Genomic DNA, 27,945 nt, shown 5'->3' on the forward strand with positions numbered 1-27,945 from the left:
AATCTCTACAGGCTTTTGCAAGGCTTTGGGTGCAGTAATTTTGGGCATTTTGGCACTGTGTGAGCCATTTTTATTGCTCTACTCAGTCAGTGGTGCATTGTGTTGCACATTCAGAGGATTGAGAGTGCACGCATATTTGGGTGAGCTGTATTCAGTGGAGTACAGTTGCTTTCAGGGTTATTGCTTTTGGGTTTTTTGATACACAGGTACAGCATTGTGCACTAGCATAATGGCAAATCAACAGCAGAGTGATGTGTTCACGTACTTGTCTAAGGAAGACAAGTTGGATGGCCTGAACTACTCCTTGTGGAGTTTTACGCTGAGAAATGTGCTCGTGGCAAAAGGTCTTTGGAATTTTGTTAGTGGTGGATGAACCACGTCCAGGTCCATTGGCTCCAGAGACTCCTCTCCAAGGGGGTGCTCGTGGAAGAGGACAATAGGCACAGGCACCAGGTCAGCCTCTGCCTGTTCAAAGAACAAATGCTCAGAAGACATGGGATGCCAGAGATGCACAAGCCTTGTCACTTATTGCATTGTCAGTACAGAGGTCTATTATACCTCATATTCGTTCAGCTGGCTCTTCACGAAATGCATGGGTGACTTTGGAGCAGTTGTATGCTACTCGTAATGAGGCACGGATCTCATTTTTGAAAAGAGAGCTGGAAAATCAGAAAATGCATGAAGGAGATGATATGTCTAGCCACTTGAACAAGCTGCAAGATTTGAGAGAGCAACTCATCAATGTGGATGAGATTATTCCTGAGACACAACTCGTGTCCACCATCTTAAACTCTTTGCCAAGATCCTACTTGGCTTTTCATACCTCTTTGAACCTTAGCATGAGGAATGCTGTTGAGCCCCTTAAGTATCAGGAACTTGTTGCTCTCTTGTTACAGGAAGAGCAAATCAGGAAGAACGTGAACATGAACACAAGTGTTGAACAAGCATTTACGACAGGTCAAAAAGGGAAAGGCAAATCTCAGCCAAAGAGTTCAAATCAGAATTCAGGTGATGGTGGTTCATCTCAGGATACCAAGAAAGGTGGTGGACAGCCCAAGAAGAAGGGCAAATGCCATTACTGTAAGAAGCCAGGTCACTACATCACAGAGTGTAGGAAGAGGATTGCCAAAGAGAAGGCAAAGGAATCTGGGATGTCTGTAAATGATGCCTCTAAAGCTCCTCCGGAGACTGCTTCTTTTGTTGAAGACAGGGAATACTGTTTCTACACATGCAGTTATGATGCCTCTTGGTCTTCACAGGCACTCAGTGTGACTGAACATGCATGTACTTGGTATTTTGATAGTGGTGCTTCAAAGCATATTACATCTCGCAGGGATTTGTTTTGTAATGTATGCCCTGCCCCTGTTGGCAAAACTGTTCAGTGTGCCAATAATGCTTCATATCCAGTTCGTGGCATTGGGAAGATTCAGCTCACAGCCATTGATGGCTCTATTCTTCGCCTTACAGATGCCTTATATGTACCAGGGATAAAGAAGAATCTGTTGTCCATTTCTTCTTTAGCACAGTGTGGTATGCAAGTCAACTTTGATGATGACAAATGCATGGTCAGAGACAAAGCTAATGCCTTGACCTTGATGCTTACTGGTACATTATGTCATGGACTCTATCAGTTGGATGCAGTGGATCAGTCTGCTTATAATGCATTCACTCTTACTCCAGCTATGGTTGATGCGGAGTTATGGCATGCTCGCATGGGGCATGTAAATTTTGGTGGTCTTATGCTTATGCAGCGACATAACATGTTCACAGACCTACCTCTTATGGAGAAGCCTCCAGATCACATATGCGAAGGATGTATTTTGGGAAAAATGCATCGGTTTTCCTTCCCACGTGATCAGGCTCTACGAGCAACTGCAAAGTTGCAGCTTATACACAGTGATCTTTGTGGTCCCATGCAGACGAAGTCATTAGGAGGTTGCTACATTTATTGATGACTTCTCTCGTATATGCTGGGTCTATCCGTTGACACAGAAATCACAGGTATATGATGCATTTTTGGCCTTTGTAGCACTTGCTGAAACAGAGTCAGGATGCAAGGTTAAGACTCTCCGTTCTGACCGAGGGGGGAAATATATGTCACACATGTTGAATTCCTTTCTTGAGAGTAGAGGTATCAAACATCAGTATACTACTCCTTATACTCCACAGCAGAATGGGGTTGCAGAAAGGAAGAATCGGTCACTCATGGAGATGGCCAGATGTATGTTAAAGGCAAAGAAGCTACCACATATCTTTTGGGTGGAAGCTGTTATGTGTGCTTGTCATATTTTGAATCGATGTCCCACAAAGGCATTGGTTTCCATTACTCCTTTTGAGGCTTGGCATGGCCGCAAGCCTTCGGTATCACATTTTCGTACTTTTGGGTGTCTTGCATATGCACACATACCCAAAGAGTTGAGGAGGAAGTTGGATGATAAAGCCACAAAATGTATTTTTGTTGGGTATAGCCGTGAGAGCAAGGGCTACCGGTTATATGACCCACTGTCCAAGAAGGTATTTACTAGTCGGGATGTGATTTTTGATGAAAAATCAGAAATATCCATGGCTGGTTATGATGTAAATCAGGCTGAAATGATGTGTTTGAAGGTCTACTACCTATGGAGTTTCATTCCACAGTTGGTGATCCAACCCATGAGGGTGCAGGACAGCCAGCTAATCATGAAGATGGTGCAGAAATTCAGCAGGCTATTGAGCTAGAAGTTGAGCCAAATATGGGGCATCAGGCTCCACAAGTCAGACACATACCTAGATGGTATTTGAGGACATTACAGGACAGCCATCTAGAGGGTCCTCTTGCTGGCCGTACTCGTAGGGAGACACGGACCAATGAGCATGCACACATCATGGATTTAAATATGGTTATGGCAGCCAGTTTACAGGATGATGATGAGCCTGATTCATTTGTAGATGCACGAGACAATGTGCATTGGAACAAAGCCATGCAGGATGAGCTTGATTCTATTAAAAAGAATCAAACATGGGATTTGGTTGATCTGCCCAAAGGCAAGAAAGCCATTGGTACTAAGTGGGTCTATAAGTTGAAAAGACATGCAGATGGATCCATTGACAGGTACAAAGCCCGTCTAGTTGCAAAGGGCTATGCACAGAAGAAGGGCATTGATTATGAGCATTGAGGAGACATTTGCTCCTACATCCCGTATGTCGACACTTAGGTGTGTCATTGCATTGGCTGCACATCGTGGTTGGGTTGTTCATCAGTTGGACATCAAGACTGCTTTCCTACATGGGGACCTCGAGGAGGAAGTTTATGTACATCAGCCCATAGGTTTTGCAGAACATGGTCATGAAGGGAAAGTATGCACGCTGAAAAAGGCCTTGTATGGTTTGAAACAAGCTCCACGAGCTTGGTATGCAAAAATAGATGCTTTCTTGCTCACTCAAGGCTTTGTGAACAGTCCATCAGAAGCCACTTTGTATGTAAAGAAAGAAGAGAAAGATCTGCTGGTCATCAGTCTTTATGTAGATGATCTTTTGCTCATGGGATCAAATGATGACAAAATTGCAGCTTTTAAAGAGATACTGCAAAAGACATTTGACATGTCTGATTTGGGGCTCGTACACTACTATTTGGGCATACAGTTTGTGCAGGATAACAGAGGCATTGGGTTGTTGCAATCTCGGTATGTTGCTAAACTTCTGGAGAAGTTTAAATTTCAGGATTGCAAGCCTATCAGCACTCCTATGGAGCTTGGGATGAAACTGTCACTACAGGACGACAGTATTTTATTTGATGCCACTACATATGCTCAGGCTGTTGGGTGCCTTATTTACTTGTGTACTACACGGCCAGATATTCAGTATGCCGTATCTCAGTTGAGCAGATTCATTAACAGCCCACGATTGTCACATTGGCAAGCTGTGAAGCGTGTATTTCGGTATTTGCAGGGTACCTTGTCTCTTGGATTGCTTTATCTTGAGGGGGGTGACATGCAGTTATATGCTTACAGCGATTCAGATTGGGCTAGTGATTTTGATACCAGACATTCCACTAGTGGAAATTGTTTCTTTCTTGGCTCTTCATGTATTTCTTGGCTAAGCAAGAAACAAACCACAGTGGCCACTTCGTCTTGTGAGGCAGAGTACAGAGCAGCTTACACTACTACCGTTGAGTGTGTCCGGCTACGTCGTCTTATGACTGATATGGATATTTCAGTGGAGGAGCCTACACCTATCTATACTGATAGTAGTCAGAGTGCCATTGCCGTGGCCAGGAATCCTGTGTTTCATGCTCGCACGAAACACATTGAGATTCACTATAATTTTGTTTGGGAGAGACTCCAGGCAGGTGATATCAGTCTGATCTACTGTCCTACAGATCAGAATGTGGCAGACATCTTCACCAAGGCATTACCACGTCCGAAATTTGAAGCATTCCGCACTGCTTTGAATTTGTTTCCTTTTGGTGGATGATGTACAGTGATCACATATCACTCCAGGGGGGTTTGTTGGGTTTTATGCTGTGTATGCACCCAGGGGAGTGCTAGTGATCATCAGTAGGTTACTGGGGCACTTTTTACTTCAGTTAGTGGAGGTTTTTTCCCCCAGTTTTAGCTTAGTTTCACTTATAATGGTTTATAAGTGATTTGGTCCACATGGCACACTTTATGGCCGGACCATGTGAACACAACTTTTAGGTCACATATTTTATGTGGCTATTGTACTTCATTTTATCAACACTCAATACATGAGCAGTCGTGTTCCTCTCTCTGATTCTCACGCCTCTTGTTGAAGTACCTTCTAAACCCTAACCCTAACAGCTCAAACCCTACACCTGCATCACCTCATCTTCCGTTGCCACTACCACCTCGGAGCGCCTCTGCTTCCACCGACGCGAGCCTTCGACACCAACCACCTCTCGGAGTGCTTTGCCTCACATCGACGCAAGCCTTCGTCACCGACCGTGCTTCAACTCCAACATCCTCTCTACTTCTACATTGGTCTTTTTGTCAGAATACATAGCGGAGATGATGACAATCAATCTGGAAACACAAGAGCAAGCACAGTGCAGAAAATAAACAGCACAAGAGAAGTAGAGAGAGAGGCGTGTAACTCTGCTCTATATACACAAGAAGATCCCGAATACAACACACTACAAGACAAATGTGGCAAGGGGCTGTGGGGCAATTTTATATGGCCCCAAGAAGGCAGTCGGCCTGCTCTAGGACAGCCGACAAGAGCATGTCCACCACGACCAGCATAAATACCAGTCGGCCAGCACTGTGTACTGTCGGCCAGCATCAAGAAGGTGTCCACATACAGTCGGCCAGCACCAGTAAGAATACAGCTGCAGTCGGCCAACAACTAAGACATCCTCCCACCTCAGGGCTACCACCCAAGCCACAGAAAAATGGAAAAAAATGGGGGGAAAATACGGGGAGTGAGGAAAAATGAGAAACCACCTACAAAGGGCAGGCACACCCACAACAAAGGCCCTGGTGTATAGGTAAAGACAGGAGATGACTTCTAACACTTTTTACTCGGAATCACCTCACATCAAAGGGCTCTTATACATATGTTCATTCACCATTATATATAGACTCAATCACATATTTCATGCTGTGTGGTTTTGCTCTGATCCCTCGTACATATGGTCCTTTCGTCCTTTTGCCCTCACACATCAAACTCCACCCACATGCCAGTCTTGCAAACCTCATGCACTAACAACAAATGAAAACCAAGAGATGGAACATAAAAAACTGGGGAGGATTGCCATCGGGAACGATCTCCAACCTGCCCTCACTGTGAATCAGGATAGTGGACTTGTCACCAATAATGATGTGACGTGTTTGCCTTTGAAGATCCTGTAACAACTTTCGGGAAGGAGTCATGTCCCTGGAAGCACCACTGTCTAGAATCCACTCCCAAGTATCTTCAACGGTGAGACCAACCACCTCCCTACTCGAAGAAGATCAAGCTCCGATGTCCATAATCTCCAAGTGCACAAAAGTTGGAGTCTTCACGTCTACAACTGAGAAATCAGCACCTTTCTCAGTGCTCCGCTGAGAACATTTCCTCCAATAATGACCCTTTTGGTCACAATGGTTACGGATCTGCTTGGCCTTCAAAGCATCACGCTCTAAGTCAAGCTTCTTCTCAGAAGACTTCGACTGTGAAGACTTCCCTTTGCCCTTGTTGTTGTTGTTGTTGTTGTTGTTGCGGCCTTTCGACCGCTGGCCAATCAAAGCCTCAAAACCTCCGCCCTGTGGAGGATTCAAAAACCGCTCTTCCTAGTCAAAAACCATCGGTACAAGCTCCTCCCAAGTAATGGTGCTGAGCCTCCCACTAGTGATCAAAGAAGAATAGAAAGGTGAGTACTGAGAGGATAGATGAGACAACAAGGTGATGGCCATGTCCTCTAATGATATCTCCTTCCAACCTAAAGAATCTCCTATTGAAGAGCCTAGAGTTTGTTGATGTGCTCTCGCATCGTCAAAGACTTTGCAGGATTCATCACTCGCATCTGCACTTCCAAGGAATTTCTCTTAATGGGTGATACCCGATTGTACAAAGAAGCCAAGTGCTCCCAAATCCCTCGAGCCAACGTCATGTGTTTGATATGATTGATCACTTGGGGTGTGCAATTAAGGAAGATGAGAGGATGCACACGGGCATTCACACGATCCCACAACTATGCCTGGGCCTCCCGCTCTTTCTTATTTGATAGTAAAACCTCCTCCTCCAACTCTGGCCTTGGAACTCCAACCACGATGAAATCAGCCAAATCATAAGACTCCAAGACAGACTCCATCATTACCTTCCAGATGCCATAGTTGTTCCCGTCCAACTGTCGGTCCACCGGGAGCATCGGGAGGGTGGGGATCTTCACATGTTTCTCCGCCATCTCAAGAAAATCTGCCATCTCGGGGGTTCACTTGGTCTTGTGAAGGGAGGGTGTGTGGGAAAAAAATTTTGAAGAAGAGGCTGTGTTTTCTCGGAAGGTGGCTGTCCAGCAACGACGCCCGCCTTCTACCCACTTCTCGACATCCCGTACAGCCCAAATATACTCCAATCAGCACCAAAAACAGCAACCCTGAAAGCTCTTACTGTCTCCAAAGATTCAAGCCACCTGGGCTCTGATACCATGTTGGAATATGCAACGGAAAAGAGACAGAAAACAGAGAGCAGAAAACTGCAAAATACCAAGAGAGGAGAGAGACGGTGTCGAACTCTACTATATACATACAATAGCTGGTACAACCAAGTGGGGGGACAAGCATAGTCACAGGAAACGGCCATTTCAGTCCCTAGAAATGTGTTTCTCCGTTTCAGGACCTCATCCGTTTCCATGGCCGTTTCTCGTTTCCCAAGTGATATTGTCACAGGAAACGGCCGTTTCCACCCCTAAAAACTCCTTTCCCCATTTCCATTCCTCGAACGTTTTCGTTCCCATTTCTCGTTTCTGGTGACTATGGGGGCAAGGCCACAATATATATGGGCTGGGGCTGCAGTTGGCCCAGTCTAAAACAGACCAAAAGCCCCAGAAAGCCCATGACTAGGATAAAATCCAGACGGCCAGCAGATGATGAGTTGGCCAGCAAAAAAGGCAAGTCGGCCAGCAGATAAACAAGTTGGCCACCTCCTGGCAGCAATCTCCTACAGCCCGCCAGGGAAAAAATAGAGCCCCCCACACGACTACAGCACCGGGAACAAAATGGACAAAACTGGAGAAAACTGGAGACTCCTCACACGGGTGGGCACACCCACATCACTGGCCCTCACTCCCTACAGTGTAATATGGTACAGACAAGAGATGACTGCTAACAAGACCACCGGTCCGTTGATGGCTGTACCAATAGGTGGAAAGGCAGTACCATGTCAAGTGCATCACCCCTGATCCATCTGCTCTCCATAGCATTAACACGACTAGGTGTCAATTGTGGCCATCGGGGACATGAGCTAAAGAAGTCTGTAATGGAGGTCTAAGTAGCATCCTGTTCGTTCCGCCTCCTTGAGCGTAGCCATAAGGTTTGTCTAGGACAGTGCAGCTTTATCAAGTACATACCCGAACATCCATGATCTCTGCAGTGCATCACCCATGAAAGAATGCTGGACACATAAACAAGTAACGCTCCTCTATCTCTAACTCCCCAATATTGCATATCCTACACACTTGCTCCTCCAGTGAAATGCCATCTGCTCTCCCGGCCAATCTGGAGTATAACTTGGAAGAAACTCTCATCTGACCAATGACAATCTTCATGGTATGAGGCAGGTGCCTAAAGAGATATCTAGGTTTCTCAACGAAACCATCCTCTCTTAACTCTCAAACACTGCTCTCTAAAGAACTAATGCTTCATAGGAAGCTCTGACAGGATCAGCTAGTTCGAACTCAGCTGGTCCAAATAGAGGGACTCCAACCTGTAATTAAAAAGGAAGTTATCCAGATAGAGAGACATGTAAACAAGTAACGCTCCCCTGTCTCTAACTCCCCAATAGAGCATACCCTACATTCTTGCTCCTCCCATGAAATGCCATCTGTGCTCCTGGCCCCAATCTATAGAAACTTGGAAGAAACTCTCACCTGATGAATAATCCTCATGGTATGGGGCAGGTGCCTATAGAGATATCTAGGTTTCTCAACAAAACCGTCCTCTGTAACTCTCAAGAAATGCTCTCTATAGAAGTAATGCTTCGTAAGAAGCTCTGACAAGATCAGCTAGGTCCAACTCGTGTGGAGCTAGATCAAATCTAGACTGATGATGTGGTTAATCTCTTGTTGTGAGAGATCCGAATAGAGGGACAACCTGTAATTAAAAAGGGAAGTGACGACTATGTTAGGCGAACCATCTAATGGTGCGGGAGTACCCATTGAAGACAATGGAGGGTTAGGGTTAGGGTTTACACAGGTTCAAGCAAGCGTGGAAACCAAGAGAAGAGTGAACACAACTTCAGTATGCCTCAATAATCAAAAAGTGAAGTACAATAGCCACATGATAGTGACCCTAAAAGATAAGTGTTCACACGTCCGGCCATAAATGTGCCGGGTGGACCAAAACACTTATAAACTACATATAAGTGAAACTGAACTAAACTGGGGGAAAAAACCTCCACTAACTGAAGTAAAAAGTGCCCCAGTAACCTACTGATGATCACTAGCACTCCTCTGGGTGCATACACAGCATAAAACCCAACAAACCCCCCTGAAGTGATATGTTATCACTGTACATCATCCACCAAAAGGAAACAAATTCAAAGCATTGCGGAATGCTTCAAATTTAGGACGTGGTAATGCCTTGGTGAAGATGTCTGCCACATTCTGATCTGTAGGACAGTAGATCAGACTGATATCTCCTGCCTGGAGTCTCTCCCGAACAAAATGATAGTGAATCTCAATGTGTTTCGTGCGAGCATGAAACACAGGATTCCTGGCCACAGCAATGGCACTCTGACTATCAGTATAGATAGGTGTAGGCTCCTCCACTGAAATATCCATATCAGTCATAAGACGACGCAGCCAAACACACTCAACAGTAGTAGTGTAGGCTGCTCTGTACTCTGCCTCACAAGACGAAGTGGCCACTGTGGTCTGTTTCTTGCTTAGCCAAGAAATGCATGAAGCACCAAGGAAGAAACAATTTCCACTAGTGGAATGTCTGGTATCAAAATCACCAGCCCAATCTGAATCACTGTAAGCGTGTAACTGCATGTCACCCCCCTCAGGATAAAGCAATCCAAGAGACAAGGTACCCTGCAAATAACGGAATACACGCTTCACAGCTTGCCAATGTGACAACCGTGGGCTGTGCATGAATCTGCTCAACTGAGAGACTGCATACTGAATATCTGGCCTTGTATTACACAAGTAAATGAGGCACCCAACAGCCTGAGCATATGTAGTGGCATCAAAGGAAACACTGTCATCTTGTAGTGACAGTTTCATCCCAGGCTCCATAGGAGTACTAATAGGCTTGCAATCCTGAAATTTAAACTTCTCCAGAAGTTTAGCAACATAGCGTGATTGCAACAACCCAATGCCTCTGTTATCCTGCACAAACTGTATGCCCAAATAGTAATGTACAAGGCCCAAGTCAGACATGTCAAATGTCTGTTGCAGTATCTCCTTAAAAGCTGCAATTTTGTCATCATTTGATCCCATGAGCAAGAGATCATCCACATAAAGACTGATGACCAGCAGATCTGTCTCTTCTTTCTTTACATACAGAGTGGCCTCTAATGGACTGTTCACAAATCCCTAAGTGAGTAGAAAAGCATCTATTTTTGCATACCAAGCTCGTGGAGCTTGTTTCAAACCATACAAGGCCTTTTTCAGCCTGCATACTTTCCCCTCATGACCATGTTCTACAAATCCCATGGGCTGAAATACATAAACTTCCTCCTCGAGGTCCCCATGTAGGAATGCAGTCTTTATGTCCAACTGGTGAACAACCCAACCACGATGTGCAGCCAATGCAATGACACACCTAAGTGTCGACATACGGGATGTAGGAGCAAATGTCTCCTCATAATCAATGCCCTTCTTCTGTGCATAGCCCTTTGCAACTAGACGGGCTTTGTACCTGTCAATGGATCCATCTGCATGTCTTTTCAACTTATAGACCCATTTAGTACCAATTGCTTTCTTGCTTTTGGGCAGATCAACCAAATCCCATGTTTGATTCTTTTTAATAGAATCAAGCTCATCCTGCATGGCTTTGTTCCAATGCACATTATCTCGTGCATCCCCAAATGAATCAGGCTCATCATCATCCTGTAAACTGGCTGCCATAACCAGATTCAAATCCATGATGTGTGCATGCTCATTGGTCCTTGTTTCCCTACGAGTACAACCAGCAAGAGGACCCTCTAAATGGCTGTCCTGTAATGTCCTCAAATACCATCTAGGTATATGTCTGACCTGTGGTGCCTGCTGGCCCATATTTGGTTCAGCTTCTGGCTCATTTGGCTGCTGAATTTCTGCACCACCTACATCATTTGCTGGCTGTCCTGTACCCTCATGAGTTGGATTACCAACTGTGGAATGAAACTCCATGGGTAGTAGACCTTCAAACACATCATTTTCAGCCTGATTTGCCTCATAACCAGCCATGGATATTTCTGATTTTTCATCAAAAATCACATCCCGACTGATGAATATCTTCCTGGATAGTGTGTCATATAACCTGTAGCCCTTGCTCTCACGGCTATACCCAACAAAAATGCATTTTGTGGCTTTATCATCCAGCTTCCTCCTCAACTCTTTGGGTATGTGTGCATATGCAAGACACCCAAAGATACGAAAATGCGATACAGAAGGCTTGCGGCCATGCCAAGCCTCAAAAGGAGTAATAGAAACCAATGCCTTTGTGGGACATCGATTCAAAATATGACAAGCACACATTACTGCTTCCACCCAAAAGATATGTGGTAGTCTTTTTGCCTTTAGCATACATCTGGCCATCTCCATGAGTGACCGATTCTTCCTTTCTGCAACCCCATTCTGCTGTGGAGTGTAAGGAGTAGTATACTGATGTTTTATACCTCTACTCCCAAGAAAGGAATTCAGCATATGTGACATATATTCCCCCCCTCGGTCAGAACGGAGGGTCTTTACCTTGCATCCTGACTCTGTCTCAGCAAGTGCTATAAAGGCCAAAAATGCATCATATACCTGTGATTTCTGTGTCAAAGGATAGACCCAGCATATACGAGAGAAGTCATCAATAAATGTTGCAAAATAAAAGCAACCACCTAATGAATGCGTCTGCATGGGACCACAAAGATCACTGTGTATAAGTTGCAACTTTGCAGTTGCTCTTAGAGCCTGATCACGTGGGAAGGAAAACCTGTGCATTTTTCCCAAAATACATCCTTCACAAATGTGATCTGGAGGCTTCTCCATGAGAGGTAGATCTGTAAACATATTATGTCGCTGCATAAGCATAAGACTACCAAAATTTACATGCCCCATGCGAGCATGCCATAACTCCGCATCAACCATAGCTGGAGTAAGAGTAAATGCATGATAAGCAGACTGATCCACTGGCTGAAATGCATCCAACTGATAAAGTCCATGACATAGTGTACCAGTAAGCATCAAGGTCAAGGCATTAGCTTTGTCTCTGACCATGCATTTATCATCATCAAAGTGGACTTGCATTCCACAATGTGCTAAAGAGGAAATGGACAACAAATTCTTCTTTATCCCTGGTACATATAAGGCATCTGTAAGGCGGAGAATGGAGCCATCAATGGCTGTGAGCTGAATCTCCCCAATGCCACGAACTGGATATGAAGCATTGTTGGCACACTGAACAGTTTTGCCAACAGGGGCAGGGCCAACATGACTAAACAAATCCCTGCGAGATGTGATATGCTTTGAGGCACCACTATCAAAATACCAAGTACATGCATGCTCTGTCAAACTGAGTGCCTGTGAAGACCATGAGGCATCATAGCTGCATGTATAAAAACAGTAATCCCTGTCCTCAACAAAAGAAGCAGTCTCTGGAGGAGCTTTAGAAGCATCATTAACAGACATCCCAGCTTCCTTTGCCTTCTCTTTGGCAATCCTCTTCCTACATTCCGTGATGTAGTGACCTGGCTTTTTACAGTAATGACATTTGCCCTTCTTCTTGGGCTGTCCATCACCTTTCTTGGTATCCTGTGAAGAACCACCATCACCTGAGTTTTGATTTGCACTCTTTGGCTGAGTTTTTCCTTTCCCCTTTTGACCTGTAGTAAATGCTTGTTCAGCATTTGTGTTCATATTCATATTCTTCCTCATTTGCTCCTCTTGTAATAAGAGCAACAAGTTCCTGATACTTGAGGGGTTCAACAGCATTCCTCATGCTGAGGTTCAAAGAGGTATGAAAAGCCAAGTAAGATCTTGGCAAAGAGTGCAAGATGATGGACACAAGCTGTGTCTCAGGAATAATCTCATCCACATTGATGAGTTGCTCTCTCAAATCCTGCAGCTTGTTTAAGTGGCTAGACATATCATCTTCTTCATTCATTTTCTGATTTTCCAGCTCTCTTTTCAAAAATGAGATCCTAGCCTCATTACGAGCAGCATACATCTGCTCCAAAGTCACCCATGCATTCTGTGAAGAGCCACCTGAACGAATATGAGGTATAATGGACCTCTGTACTGACAATGCAATGAGTGACAAAGCTTGTGCATCCCTGGCATCCCATGTCTTTTGAGCATTTGTTCTCTGAACAGGCAATGGCTGTCCTGGAGCCTGTACCTGTTGTCCTCGTCCACGAGCACCCCCTTGGGGAGGAGTCTCTGGAGCCAATGGACCTGGACGTGGTTCATCACCACTAACAAAATCCCAAAGACCTTTTGCCACAAGCACATTTTTCAGCATAAAACTCCACAAGGAGTAGTTCGTGCCATCCAATTTGTCTTCCTTAGACAAATATGTGAATACATCACTTTGCTGTTGATTTGCCATTATGCTTTACGCACAATGTTGTACATGTTTACCAAAAAACCCAATAACAGAAACCCTGATAATAACTGTACTCCACTGAATACAGTTCACCCAAATCTGCCTGCACTCTCAATCCTCTGAATGTGCAGCTCAATGCACCAATGACTGAGTAGAGCAGCAAATGGCGTACACAATGCCAAAATGCCCCAAAAATGCCCAAATTTGCTGCACCCAAACTGTGCAAAAAACCTGTATATTTCCTTGCTAGAAAATCTGCCTATTGTGCCTGTATATTTTCACAGAGAAAATATGCCTCAATAATCAAAAAGTGAAGTACAATAGCCACATGATAGTGACCCTAAAAGATAAGTGTTCACACGTCCGCCCATAAATGTGCCGGGTGGACCAAAACACTTATAAACTGCATATAAGTGAAACTGAACTAAACTGGGGGAAAAAACCTCCACTAACTGAAGTAAAAAGTGCCCCAGTAACCTACTGATGATCACTAGCACTCCTCTGGGTGCATACACAGCATAAAACCCAACACCCATCCTCCTTGGCGCAAGCTGTCTGAAGGACTGCAATGCCAACCTTGGGAGGCCATCTCTGTTTAGTGCATGTACATGGTGTATATTACATAATAGTCTGAAAGTGGGCATCTAAGACCAACGGAGCAATCTCTCAATCCTCCTCCCCCAGATAAGGGCCCCAAAAAGAAGCTCAGTATATCCCATCCGGTCTCACCAAGGTGTCAAAAAGGCATCTCTTGGTACTAGGTTTCTGGAAGTTAGCCTGACATCAAGTCATGCAAGTCCTGTAGAGTCTCGTCATGCTAAGTCCAGCACAGTTCATGTGACCCACTTGCAAGATTAAATATACAAGGTGTCCCGGCAACATTTGTCAAGCACCGGACAATCCAAGTCCGAGTCATTTAAGTTTACGGGATGGATATGAGCATTCCGCCGATTCACCAGTGCCCATCTATGAGATGCACAGATGCCAGGGCATAGGGCTGTAGGCAGCCATTGGGTAGCCCACTTGGGTACCAATGAGCCAGACCAGGTCAGGCTGGTCTGACAACCAACCAGGCCCTTAGCCCACTATAAAAGGGCAGATTTGGCCCATTGCATCCTCATCTCAAGAAATCTCAAGTCAGCATAGCATCCTCGGGCAGCAGTAAGAAGAGCAAACACAATTCTGAGGTCAAACACAAGCAGCCTTCCGGGCAGCCAGGCGCGTTCAAGGTCATGGTCTTCGTTTTTATACTAAACTCTCAATATCATACACACAATCCAATATCATGCTCACAGATGGAAACCAGAACAATTTCTGCTTGCCAATTATTCTTTCAAAATCTCATTCTGTCAGCAACTCAACTCACTAGTGGCCACAAGCACAGTGGAAACCCGCACCATAGAATCAAGACAAGTGTTAGTTGTGTTTTAATGTTAAACTGAAGTTAAAAAGGGCTTCACTCACCTGCCAACTTCCCGGATGGCACTTCAAAAGTCTGACATCTTCCCCTAAGATCCGCAACTGCTTCAAGTGATACACAGTAGAAAACTTTGCAACAAACTCTTCCCTTAGCTTTCGTTGTTGTCCAAATCCAAAATCTGAGATAACCTACCAAAAAGGGGGTTTTTTTCATACATTTACTATTTTAGCAAAAAAGAAATTTTTTTGAAAAAGTACATTCTGTTCCGCTTTGGTACCTAGTACCTGAATAGATTTTAAGTTTGTTTTACTTCAGCAAATATTGAAATACAGAGGCTGTGACGATAAGTGTCCAAAAGGATTGCACTTCGCCCAACACGTCTTCAACTGCTGCTTGCAGCCTACCTCACAGAAGGAAGGTTGTTTGTACAGCATCTCCTGGTGGCACTCCTGGTAGCAGACCCTAACAAAAAGCCTTCAAACTGGTACGCAGAGTCAAAACCCTTACTTGTCAAAACTTGGTGTTGACAAGGTCCTGACTCAGGAAGAGCCGTTGCCAACCCCATTCAGAGGTTTGCATCCCACTCACTAGTTAACCATTTCCAATGTTGTTGAGAACAGAAGCGTTGGGTGGCAAGTTGAGAAAGGCCGTATTAGTTAGAATCCCATATCACATTAAGCCTGGCCTTAGCAAAATCATATCCTACCTAGATGTAACTGAAGAGCTTATGAGTATCACCATTAAGAGAAGCTGCCCCAATGCCATTGTGGTGCCCTCTATGGAACAAAATCAATTAAAATGATGGCATGGAGTCAGAATCCATTTTTCATTTCTCGTTTTTTACAGCTTTCCAGATGCTTTGCAGGTTCCTCTTTGCTCTCGCTTGGAATGTGATGACAACTACATTCTGACCATTCCAACACCCTGATTTCAGCAGTCTAAACAGCCATGCCCGATCCTGTATGATGTGCTGTCACAAGCAGCCCTCACCGCAATATTAGCATGCTAGGTTTCCTCATCTAGCTGTTATGCTGTCTCACAATAGTGCACTGAAGTTCCTTAAATAGATCTCTGTGCAGTGAGGGTCCACCGTTGATTTAACCCAAAATAAACATGACAATCGTATTACTCAGAAAGAAACTATAACTAGTTTGTATAGATATTACAAACTTTTGCTTATACCTGCCCGGCTTGCCATTGTGGATTGACTAAAAGCAACAATCGATCTTCTATACCTGCCAAATCCTTCACCTTCTCTAGGCAGTCAGCATTTGGGAACAAAACTAAAGCAACCTGCAAAGAAGGTACAATCAAGCTATAAATTATGACAATAAAACAAAGGAGACTGTCCTTCACAAACATCGCGAAGATAGCAGAAGAAATACTGCACACAAGTCTCCATATTTCTCATATTGTTTATTGCTTTATTGTTGGTTGGTTTTTTAGCCCTGTGGCACAAAGATTGTGTGCCTGTTCACCCAAGTCCGCCAGAGCAACCAGTCCATTACCTGGGTTGTTGCAATGGCCTGAAAGATGGAGACCGGTCCCAGCCTCATTACGAGGATGGGAATTGACGGTGGCTAGTCAGCCACCCGTGGCACAGCCAGCTACCACCATACCTCTTGACTTCCATGGGAGATGATCAATATCATGGCCACCCCTTCCCACTCATATGCAGTCCACCTACCAGAGGCCCCAGCCATGCAGGAAGCTCGAGCCCCTCTAAGAATAAAAAAAGAATTTACAATAGCCAGCATACCTTCTCTGATTCCCAAACTCCAACTGCATCACCATCATCTATGATGTATGTCTTGATAGTTTTCTCTTGTGCAAGCTCCCGAGTATCAGTAAGACCTTTCATTAATGTTGATACAACTGGAGCTGCAGCTTTAAACTGTTGTTGTATCCCACCCTGACATGAAAAACCAACAAGTGGCATACGAGAGTCATAACGCATTGTAAAAAACTAGACTATGTTGACAATGCAAAGATTCAAAAATGTCGCATAAATCTGATTATGAATGCTTACATACTGGCCAATCATCAAGGTCTGTTGCTCCGATTAGAGGCAGTAGAAGCTCCAACTGCAGTCTTGTTAAACCATCTCTTCTAGCTTGTTTGCATGCGGACAAGGCCTGCATTTGTCCAACATTTAAGGCAATTATGATAGCTTAAATTGAAAAAATTCCCCTTACCATAATACATAACCCTGTCAAAACTATACGACTTTGAAAAGCCTCAACAATGAGCATTAACTGTGTTGTTGCAACATGGCAAACCTGTTCTACACTCTCCTCGACTGTCAAGGGAACAGAAAATCGCCTGTTATTCCCAGCACTTGTACTTGCAGCCTACAAACAATGCACTATAGAAAAGGTCATGTCTTTCATACAGCAATGTGACCCATCAAAATAGGAAACCATCACTGCATTAGATGCAAATTTTTATAATTGTTGTGTTTTGAAAAAGCAAAGCAATAGAACAGTACACACCAGTGTGGTTAGGAGGAGGTTTCTTTTTGTGAGCATTTTTTCACAAGCAATTCTAAAGGGGTGAGACTTTTTTCTTATTATATTTACCCTCTCAAGCTACTTGTGTTGCATACATCGAACCCTTGCTGTACTTGATCCAGCCCTGAGCTTACTGATTAGGAACACTAATGCAAACACAATGAATAGACAACAGAGAGGAGAGAGATGAACTGTATTTACAGTACATCAATATGCTACAAAAAGATGTATACTGCTTTGCAACTTCCATGGCCTTTGGCCTTCCAAAAGTGGACTGAATTCTAGACCAAAAGAATGCCTAATGATGGACTATGACCTGCCAGATGATCTAATGAGTTGCTATTTATAGCTCCTAGACTGCCCCTGTAACAAACCGACTACTGTCAGCCAGCAGAAATAAGCACAAAAATCCATAATATCATTAAATGATGCTGACTTTGTATGTTTGATGAATAGTCTTTTTTTTGCTTATCTATGGCTGTTTGAGCTTCCTCTATACTATGATGCTTCCCTCCTTTCTAAAATACTCCATATTTTGACTTGGAAATACCTAAGTTTATAAGTATTTTTTTAAAACACCGTATTTTATCGTACAATAAGAAAAAAAATTATATCGTACCATACTTTCCCGTACGGTATCGTATCGTACGAACCATACGGTATCGTACCTCACAACTATGCTCCCATGAAAGGTAAAACACCTAAACAAATCCTAGTTCTATGACCCAGCCAACAAGGGACTGAATGGTCACTACAATGAGCCTTGGTGCCTTTTATAGGTTTGGGAGAGCACCCATGGACTGGCCGACTGCTGGTCGGCCAGGTCCAGGACATAATATTTATTTAAGATGCAGCCGACAGATCATCCAGGTCATCCAGCGCTGGCCGACAGCTCACCATGTCCTCCAGCAGTAAACTCCTTTGCCAATTCAGCTATCTAAGCTCCACAGTCTGGTTCTACTCTTGTCTTTATCTTGTTGCCTCTTCAGGACTAGCTTTGAAGTATGCCTACGCATGTCTTGCACATGACACTTCTTCTTTACCTGCCAGAGCTTGTTATGTACTCTAAACTACTACCTAATTAGGGATTAGCCATGTCCACATGTGTGCAGGTGACAACTTGTCCCTCCACTCTTCATCCAGCTTTATGCCCTTCAGTCACTCTTGATGTATTACATTCATCTCATAGACCCTTGTGGTCTTTTATAAGACATTAATACAATTCCTATTCCTCCTGCTCCTCACTCTCTCTCTCTTACACACACTGTGGACAAGGTCAAAGCAGTGAAAAAGGAAGGGAAACAGTCAGTTCTCCGAGAAGCGCAAGACCTTATCACAGAAGCCAAGACCAGTGGACCCCCAACCTCAAGTTGATGAATGTTTGACTCTCACAACCTAGTAGACTCCTAACTTGATTTCTCTTTTTTGTTGATGACCAAATTGAGATCTTGCATGGTCTATGCATTGTATTTGGTCCCATGGCCTCAACTGGCATTAATCAATCTATCTTTCTCTCCTAGAAAAGCACGGGTTGGAGTAGTGGAGCATCATTTTCACCTGAGCTCCAAGTTAAGCAGGACGGGATGTCACGTGCTCGCTCTCTAGGGTGTGACATGGACATGCTTCTACTCATTGGCTAGCTCAAACTCCATAGGTCGAGTACGTGGTCGGATTCATGTGTTTGTAAGGGCTATTGTGCCAGATCATTGTAATATTGTCCAGGGCCCCAATGACCAGCCCAATGTGGACAAAGTTATTGGGTTATTGTGTGAACACACTTAGTTGGACATTATTATTAGGGTTGGTAGAGTTTGTTGGAATTAGGGTTGCAGGAAAGCACACAAAGCTTGGAGAAGAAGAAGCAAGAATGCACAAAACACACAGTGTATTAGATTGTGTCAATGTACAAAAGCTAAGTTAGCCCTAGAAGGATGGGCGTATATACAAGCCGGGGGAAAAAACCTCCTAAAGAGGGAAAAAGTGCCCCGGCGGTCCTAAGTGTGTTCACACACATCACTGCCTATATATATATGGCAACAAATCCCCCCTGGGAGTGATGGTGTGAATGAGAGCTGGCACTCATGTATAGGGGAGTGCCATGCCCGAAGTAGATCAGTCCACAAAGGGGAGCAAGCCCAAAGCTTTGCGGAAAGCTTCGAACTTCTCACGAGGAAGTGCCTTTGTGAAAAGATCGGCGAGGTTGTCCTGTGTTTCCCTGACATAGTGATAATGCACCTCAATGTGCTTTGTGCGAGCATGAAAAACTGGGTTTCTCGCAACTGCCAATGCGCTCTGACTGTCAGTGAAGATAGAGGTGGCAGACTCCTGTCCAACACCCAAGTCAGCCATAAGCCGTCTGAGCCACACACACTCAACCGTAGCTGTGAAAGCTGCCCTGTACTCAGCTTCACAACTAGAAGTGGCCACAGTGGGTTGCTTCTTGCTCAACCAAGATATGCATGAGCTATCGAGCATGAAACAAAAACCACTTGTGGACACTCTTGTGTCATAGCAACCAGCCCAATCTGAGTCCGAAAAAGCATGTAAATCTGGCGGCAACGATCCCCCCTTGGGATAAAACAACCCAAGATGTATGGTGCCACTCAAGTAGCGAAAGATGCGTTTAACTGCCTTCCAATGCTGAGACCCTCGGCTATGCATAAACCTGCTCACCTGTGAGACTGCAAACTGAATGTCTGGCCTCATAATGCATACATAAATGAGGCACCCAACAGCTGTCTGATAGAGTGTGACATCAAAGTGATCTCCAGCATCATGAAGACTCAACTTCAAACCTGTCTCCATTGGAGTAGCAATAGGCTTGCAGTCTTCAAGGCCAAATCTCCGCAACAATGTCTCAATATACTTTGTCTGACACAAAGCAATACCTCCATCACACTGCTTAAATTGTATCCCCAAATAATGATGCAAATGCCCCAAATGTGACATCTCAAAAGAGGCATTCAAATCAGCCTTAAAATCAGCAAATATGACTTTCATTTGGTCCTGTGAGCAGCATGTCATCGACATAGAGAGCAATGATTAGATGTACATCATCCACATGTTTAACATACAAAGTGCTTTCTGTTGGACTATTCTGAAACCCATGTGCAGTCAAATATGCATGTATCTTTTCATACCAAGCTCGTGGAGCTTGCTTTAAACCATATAAAGCTTTTTTCAACCTGCACACTTTGTTTTCCTGCCCTCTTTGAACAAAACCACGAGGCTGCGATACATACACCTCCTCATGCAAATCTCCATTCAAGAACGCAGTCTTTATGTCCAACTGATGTGCATTCCAACCATTATGAGCTGCCAATGCACAAATGCTACGAATGGTAGTCATACGACAAGTGGGAGCAAAGGTCTCATCAAAATCAATGCCCTTTTCTTGAGCATAACCCTTTGCAACAAGTCTAGCCTTATAGCGATCAACACTACCATCTGGCTTTCGTTTCAATAAAACCCACTTACATCCAATGGCCTTTTTACCAATAGGCAAATCACACAAAGACCATGTACCATTCTTCATTATAGCATCATATTCACTTTGCATTGCAGCCAACCAATTTTCTGAATTTTGTGCCTCATCAAATGAAAGAGGTTCTTCCTCTTCACACATACTAGACACAGCCAAAGCATAACAATCTGATATATAAGAGGCATGCTGAAAACCTGAACGAGTACGACTAGTCATAGGTGCATCAATCTTACTATCACGCAAGGTTTGCACCAACCATTTAGGCATACCTCTAGCCTGCTCATTTTCAACCCTATCCTCATGAATTACATCCTGTAAATCTGCGTCAGAAATAGGCTGATCTATGATGTCGTTTGAAATCTGCATAGGCTGAATATTTGCCTCATTAGGACTTACATTTGAATTCCCACCTGTAAAGAGAGGCAACAATGTATCAAATACATCCCGTGAGCTCACACCTGTCTCTTTGGTACATGATAACAAAGGCTGCACAGCATCTTCCACAAAAACAACATCTCGACTAATCAAGATACGCTTTGACTGCGGATGATACAATCTGTAACCCTTGCTCTCAGCACTATAACCAACAAAAATGCATTTGACAGCCTTATCATCCAATTTTCTGCGTTGTTGCACAGGCACTACAGCATAGGCCAAGCAACCAAAGACACGCAAGTGACCAATAGAAGGCTTCCTGCCATGCCAAGCTTCGTATGGAGTAATAGACTGCAAGGCCTTAGTAGGACACCTGTTGAGTACATATGCAACACACATGACAGCCTCAAGCCAAAACGCATGTGGCAAAGCTTGGCTCTTGACCATACATCGTGCCATCTCCATAAGTGACCTGTTTTTCCTCTCAGCAACACCATTTTGCTGAGGGGTATACGGCACTGTACATTGGTGTTTTATCCCACGACTAGCCAGAAATGCATCAAACTCTTTAGACATGTACTCCCCCCCTCGATCAGAACGGAGGGTGCCCACAATACAACTGGATACATTTTCAACCATAAGAAAAAACTGTTTGAAGCATAAAAATACTTCGGACTTTGCCTTCAGTGGATATACCCATGCATGCCTTGAGTAATCATCAATGAAAGTCACGAAGTACAAGTGTTTACCAAATGACGGAGTTTGCATAGGCCCACATACATCACTATGTACAAGTTGCAATTTGCGAGTGGCCCGCACAGAACCATGCTTTGGAAATGCAGAACGCTGCATTTTGCCCAAAATACAGCCTTCACAAACATGTTTCAATGGTGCCTCAAGAGGAGGCAATGAAGCAACCATATCAAATTTCTGCAAACGCAGCAAACTAGCAAAGTTCAGATAACCAAAACGAGCATGCCATAGTTTTGCATCTGAAACTGCCTTTTCATCAGAAACTGCATTTGCTGAATCTTCCACACACTTGTCATAAGAATTGAGCCTATACAACCCACGAAACAAGGTGCCAGATACAATAATCGTATCACCAGAAGTCAAATCATGAACAGTACATCTGTCATCCACAAATTTGACTACAAGTCCAAGTCTAGCAAGCGCAGAGATAGACAATAGATTCTTCTTTATCCCTGGCACATACAAAGCATCTGAAAGTGTGAAAGCGCTGCCATTTGCAGCAGTAAGCATAATTTTACCAATGTCCTTCACTGGGTAAGAAGCATTATTGGCACATGTGACAGTATTCCCATTAGGGACAGCCTCAAGAGAAGTGAATATATCACGATGCGAGGTAATGTGCTTTGTAGCACCACTATCAAAATACCATACATGAGAGTCAACAGAAACTGCCAAACATGCATCATGTACAGATGGGTCATATTGGCAATACACGCTAAACGCCCATTCTGTATCCTGCACAACATTTGCAGAATCTGCATTTGTAGAAGCATCCGCTATTGTGGCTGCATTTGACTCTTTCTTCTTTGCCTCTTTAGCCTTTAGCTTAGGGCGATTCTTAATGACATGATCATTTGCCTTACAATAGTTGCACCTGGTCTTTTTCTTGCCTTTATCAAGAGCCTTCTCAGACTTATTGTTGCTACCTGTGGAAGGAGAAGAAGTTGCAGACCTACTAATAGGAGAAGAAACAGTGGAAGGGACTGCCTTACCACTTCTTCTCTGTTGTTGGGCAGCAATAAATGCTTGATCAACTGCACGCTGCCTGGCCCTGTTTTGCCTGGACTGCGCTTCTTGCAAGAGCTTGTTGACTAAAGTATCATACTTGACAGCATCAGGTCTGTCCTCATTAAGAAGTCTCCACGTGGAAGCAAAAGTCTGATATGTCTCAGGTAAAGCATCAAGAACAGTCTGCACAAGAGAATGATCAGGAATAATCTCACCTGCAGAAATCAACTGTTCTTTGAGATCTTTAATCTCAGCAAGAAAAACATTCATGTCATCATCTTCTTGCATAATCTTCAATTCTAGCTCTTTATGCAGGTAAGCGATTTTTGCCTCGTTACGACCTGCATACAAACCAGCTAGAATATCCCAAGCCTGTTTTGCTGTTTTAGCTGAACGAATATGTGCGGTGATGTTACGTTTGACAGAAAGTGCAATCAAGGCATGAGCCTGCGCATCTTTACCATCCCAAGGAGCTTGTTCAGCAGTGGGTAAAACAGCAGCAACAGTAGAGCTGCTAGAACCTGCAACATCCTCAACAGATCCTACATCCACAGAACCTGGACGTACATCCATACCCTGCACAATGTTCCACACTCCTTTTGCAACCAAAACATGCTGCATCATGTATGCCCAAAGTGGGTAGTTGCCGTCTCCATCCAGTTTGTCTTCAGAAGACAACATGCGAAATACATCATTGCTGTTATCAGCCATGGCCACTGACTGAAACTGATGCAAAAGCTGCCTGTAATGAAGCAAAGACTGAACATAAAACAACTCGTGCTATGTAGCACGGTCCACAATACAATACGTGTGCCTGTTTTGCAGAAAACTGCACTGTCGAAATTTCTGCAAAAAATGACAAAAACACCTATGCAGAACTTGAAATGCAAAAACGGAGCCCGAAACGACCTCAGATGCAAATTCTGAGAACGCAAAGCCCTTCAGGCATATTTGCAGAGTATAGGGACCTGCAAGCGCTCGTGAAAACTCACCTCAATCGGAGAACGTGAGTCGGAGGGTGCTGGCGGCATAGCCCTGGGAGCCGATGCCTGCTCTGATACCAATTGTTGGAATTAGGGTTACAGGAAAGCACACAAAGCTTGGAGAAGAAGAAGCAAGAATGCACACAACACACAGTGTATTAGATTGTGTCAATGTACAAAAGATAAGTTAGCCCTAGAAGGATGGGCGTATATACAAGCCGGGGGAAAAAACCTCCTAAAGAGGGAAAAAGTGCCCCGGCGGTCCTAAGTGTGTTCACACACATCACTGCCTATATATATATGGCAACAGAGTTGGTAGCCAACTCATCAACATTAGACTACTATAAATAGAAGTCTAGGCCTTAGTCATATTTATTCACCAATCGGTTAATTTATCACGTGCACAAGGCAGTCCATGGCTAATCCATGATCATATCCCTATTAGGTGCATACATGCATCATCATCAAGCTAGCATCCAGTCAGCAGCATATACAGCATAGGATGTGACAGCCGACAACAGTTAGACCCAGTCGGCAGCATCATATGGACAGTCGGCAACATGAAGACCCCACACATGAGAAGCATAGCATTTAACGTTACATTGTCCTCATTCGTGCACAGCCAGAACAGATTGACAGCGTCATCAGTGGCCAACCAGCATTCTAGAAGACTATATAATAGAAGTAGCAGATTTCATCTCTCTCCATCTTGTAGTTGGATCATGTTTAGGGAGTAGAAGTAGCCCCTTTTGGTGGGAAGGCCTATGGCCAAGCATAAATGTAACCTTTTTCTATGTACATGATACATTATAACCCTAAACCTGTCTATCTCTCTCTCCTCTCACGCATTTTGCATTAATGTTCCTACAGGGTGCTTAAGGGTTGTGATTAACCGCATGAAGGCTTCCGCTATGTCACATAGTCATCATTGAGTCATTGAGTGATCAAGATCCATTGAGTATCTCTATTCAACATTCTATTTACTTCATGTTAGTAATACATGGTAGATTAGGTCATCTCTCTCTACTGTGTATTGAGCATGAAGAAGATGCAGTTTGTTGTGCATAGATTTAAGTCTCTGATTAGGCGCTAATCGCAGACTGTCATCTCTTCATCTATTCCCCAAATTCCCAAGGAATCCATCCTAGATGGGTTATGGAGTATTGTTACCGGGGCCGACGCCGAGCCAACTACAACTTTTCCTTGGACTGAGATTGATGCCTGGCTTGATAAGGATGCTCGCGCACATGCGTTCATCATCTTCAACATTAAACCATCCGTTGCTCGTCAATTTGATGACAATGGTGATGAGATCGTAGAAGAATTGTGGGATGCCATTCAAAGGAGGTATCATATAGAGAACTGTACTCAAAGGAGGTATCATATAGAAGAATTGTGGGATGCCATTCAAAGGAGGTATCATATAGAGAACTGTACTCAAAAGATTGCCTTGGAGAATCGGCTTGCCAACCTTAAGATCTCCGATACTACCAACATCATGGATTCCATCATCGATACTGCCAACATCATGGATTCCATCCCGGAGTTTTTTACCATCTAGAAGCAGTTGGTCTGTTTGGGGAGCAAGGCTACCGATGAAGACTTTGTTCATCGGCTCCTCGCTAAATTGCCCATAACTTTCTAATCTTTCTATGATACTATTTCACTTCTTCTCTCTACTCCCAATCTGCATATCGTTGTTGGCATGCTCCAGGATAGAGCTACGAGGAAGAAAACAAGCCAGGGTGCTTCTGAGACCTTTCTTCAAGTCAAGGGCAAAGTCAAATGGCAATCTAAGGGTTCCACTAGCAACAAAGTTGACTCTAAACCTGCTAACAATCCTACTCATACGGATCTTACTGGCCATTATTGAGGTCACAAAGGTCACATTCAGCCTGACTGTCGCAAGAAGAAGAGAGAAGGTGGTGCTGCAAAGAAGCCCACCAATAAAACCTCTCCGTCTACCAACCAATCCCAGAGATCCTCTTCCACCAAGGAGACTGACTGTCTTCATCGGCATTGAGGAGCTTCCCGCAAACTCACGTGTTCTTGCCACCTCACGTCTTGCGGATTGGGTGGTTGACAATGGGTGCACTACTCACATGACTCATTTTCAATACACCGGGAGAGGCAGCTACTAGCCACCCTCCCATCTAGGATGGGATTATACAAAGACCACTTTCTGAATAGGGGGGTTGGCGATCTTGTACATACAAGCTAGCACAAAACCTGCCATAATAGGGAGAGCCATAAACAATGAATTCAACTACTAGTCCTTGAATGGTATGTGACATTTATATGCCTGAAAAGGTTCCCCATGCAACCTACCCCGTAGCCTAATAGCATATATACCTAGATAGTAGATGAATCCAGGAACATGCCCAAATTCACCTTTTAGGAACGTGCATGTTATATACTCATGGTAGTCAACCCACAAGACTATATAACTATCAATTCTATTATGCATAGTATGGACTAGATACTACGACATCCCCACTAACGTCATCAGTGCCCAATAGTGGATGTAGAACTCTGTATCAAGATATGCTCTCTCTCTCTCTCTCTCTCTCTCTCTCTCTCTCTCTCACACACACACACACACACATAAGAGCATATATTCACACAAAGTCCTTCGTACTGAGTTTCTGTCAAACCTCCGGAGATGCATGGCAGACTCAGCCATAATGAAGCCTAGCACTAAGGGAAGTAGCAAATAGAAAGAATTAGTTCAGCAAATAGGTAGTTGATAGGGCAAATGCACCACTAAAGATAGAAAGAATAAGCACAATATCAACTGGCCGCAACTCAGACAAAAACTTCACAAAGCCTAATAGCATATTTGTAAGGCAACATGTCTACATGCAAATTACAGCATCCTTCACATCAATGATGACTTAAATGTTTTTAGAAACAGTTCTTTCACATAGTCACATGCATTTGGGATAGGTCTTTTTTAAAAGACTATTTTGTATTAAATGGGACTCCAGTACAAGGATGCTTCACTGGCGAAATAGACCGATGAGACCACATAATCAAGAAGTGTTAAATGATAAGGGTCAAAATGTGTCCATGTCCAGAGGAGAAAACCATAAACCTGACTTCCTGTCTGGGCTACCGGGAGATCACTTGACACGCCGCTATGGCAAAGGGAGCGTGACATACCAGACTGGCAGTGTCATGATAAGTGTGTTTGTGAGAGCATTGTCATATGAATGTCTCACCTAACATTGAAAATTTGTATGTCTCACCTTCTAAAGAATTGAAATGAGAGAGGCAATATGAAATGACCCAACAGAAGCATCAAAAGCCACCAAATGAAAGGAGGTGATTAATCCAAATTTCGCTGTGCTTACTTACTAACACGATTCTTTGACAATGGAACTTGAGAAGCCCACCTCACCTGGGCACCATCGTCCCCCGACGCATTTGGGCGCACAGCGAGGCGTTGCTTGTGGCTACTGCGTGAAGGAATGACACGAGAATGCAGCGTAAAAGCGCGTGATGATGATGATGATGATGATGATGATGGACCCCTATGTTGAAGATGGGAGAAGGAAGATATCGCTGGAAACGCCGCAAACGCGCTCATGATTTGCAAACTTGTGTCTGCATATAAGAGGTATATCACAGTACATGGATAAAGCATACAGCATTGGGCGGGCTGCTTACACATCATGCTTTATTCCTATTCAAGTCCATTTGTCTACTTTAAAAAGATCCTTGTGCCCCCCATGAATAAGGTTCTATTGCTCCTCTATCCTCTTTGACCAATGAACGTAGATGGCACATTCTATATGGCCAATGGTTCCACTCCGTCAAAAGGGTTTCTTGATCCACTTAGGATATGGATTGGCTCTTCCTGGTGTCTTCATGCTCAAAGTCTGCCTCCAATGGATCAGGTATACAGAACCGAGTCCATATTTTGTCGTCAAACAATGGTTATGTGGAGTTGGTTGCTTTCCTCAGTAAATGATAA

General features: G+C 44.0%; 1 protein-coding gene across 1 annotated transcript in view; it reads right to left on the minus strand.

Moving 5' to 3' along the window:
- The window catches only part of LOC147639939 (uncharacterized), a 49,058-nt gene extending 21,424 nt beyond the window's left edge, over positions 1-27,634 (minus strand). Inside the window, exons 1-6 of the mRNA XM_086775504.1 lie at positions 27,370-27,634; positions 17,136-17,207; positions 16,890-16,991; positions 16,616-16,768; positions 16,039-16,149; positions 14,901-15,044 (exon numbers count right to left, since the gene is read on the minus strand). Of these exons, the coding sequence (XP_086631630.1) occupies positions 14,901-15,044; positions 16,039-16,149; positions 16,616-16,768; positions 16,890-16,991; positions 17,136-17,207; positions 27,370-27,615 (828 nt within the window). The 5' untranslated portion in view covers positions 27,616-27,634. The remainder of the gene's footprint in view (positions 1-14,900; positions 15,045-16,038; positions 16,150-16,615; positions 16,769-16,889; positions 16,992-17,135; positions 17,208-27,369) is intronic.
- Between the last annotated feature and the right edge of the window lie 311 nt (positions 27,635-27,945).

The sequence above is a fragment of the Cibotium barometz genome, chromosome 3 (genome assembly GCF_041138505.1).
Source record: "Cibotium barometz isolate CiBa-2024 chromosome 3, ASM4113850v1, whole genome shotgun sequence".
Lineage (NCBI taxonomy): Eukaryota > Viridiplantae > Streptophyta > Polypodiopsida > Cyatheales > Cibotiaceae > Cibotium > Cibotium barometz.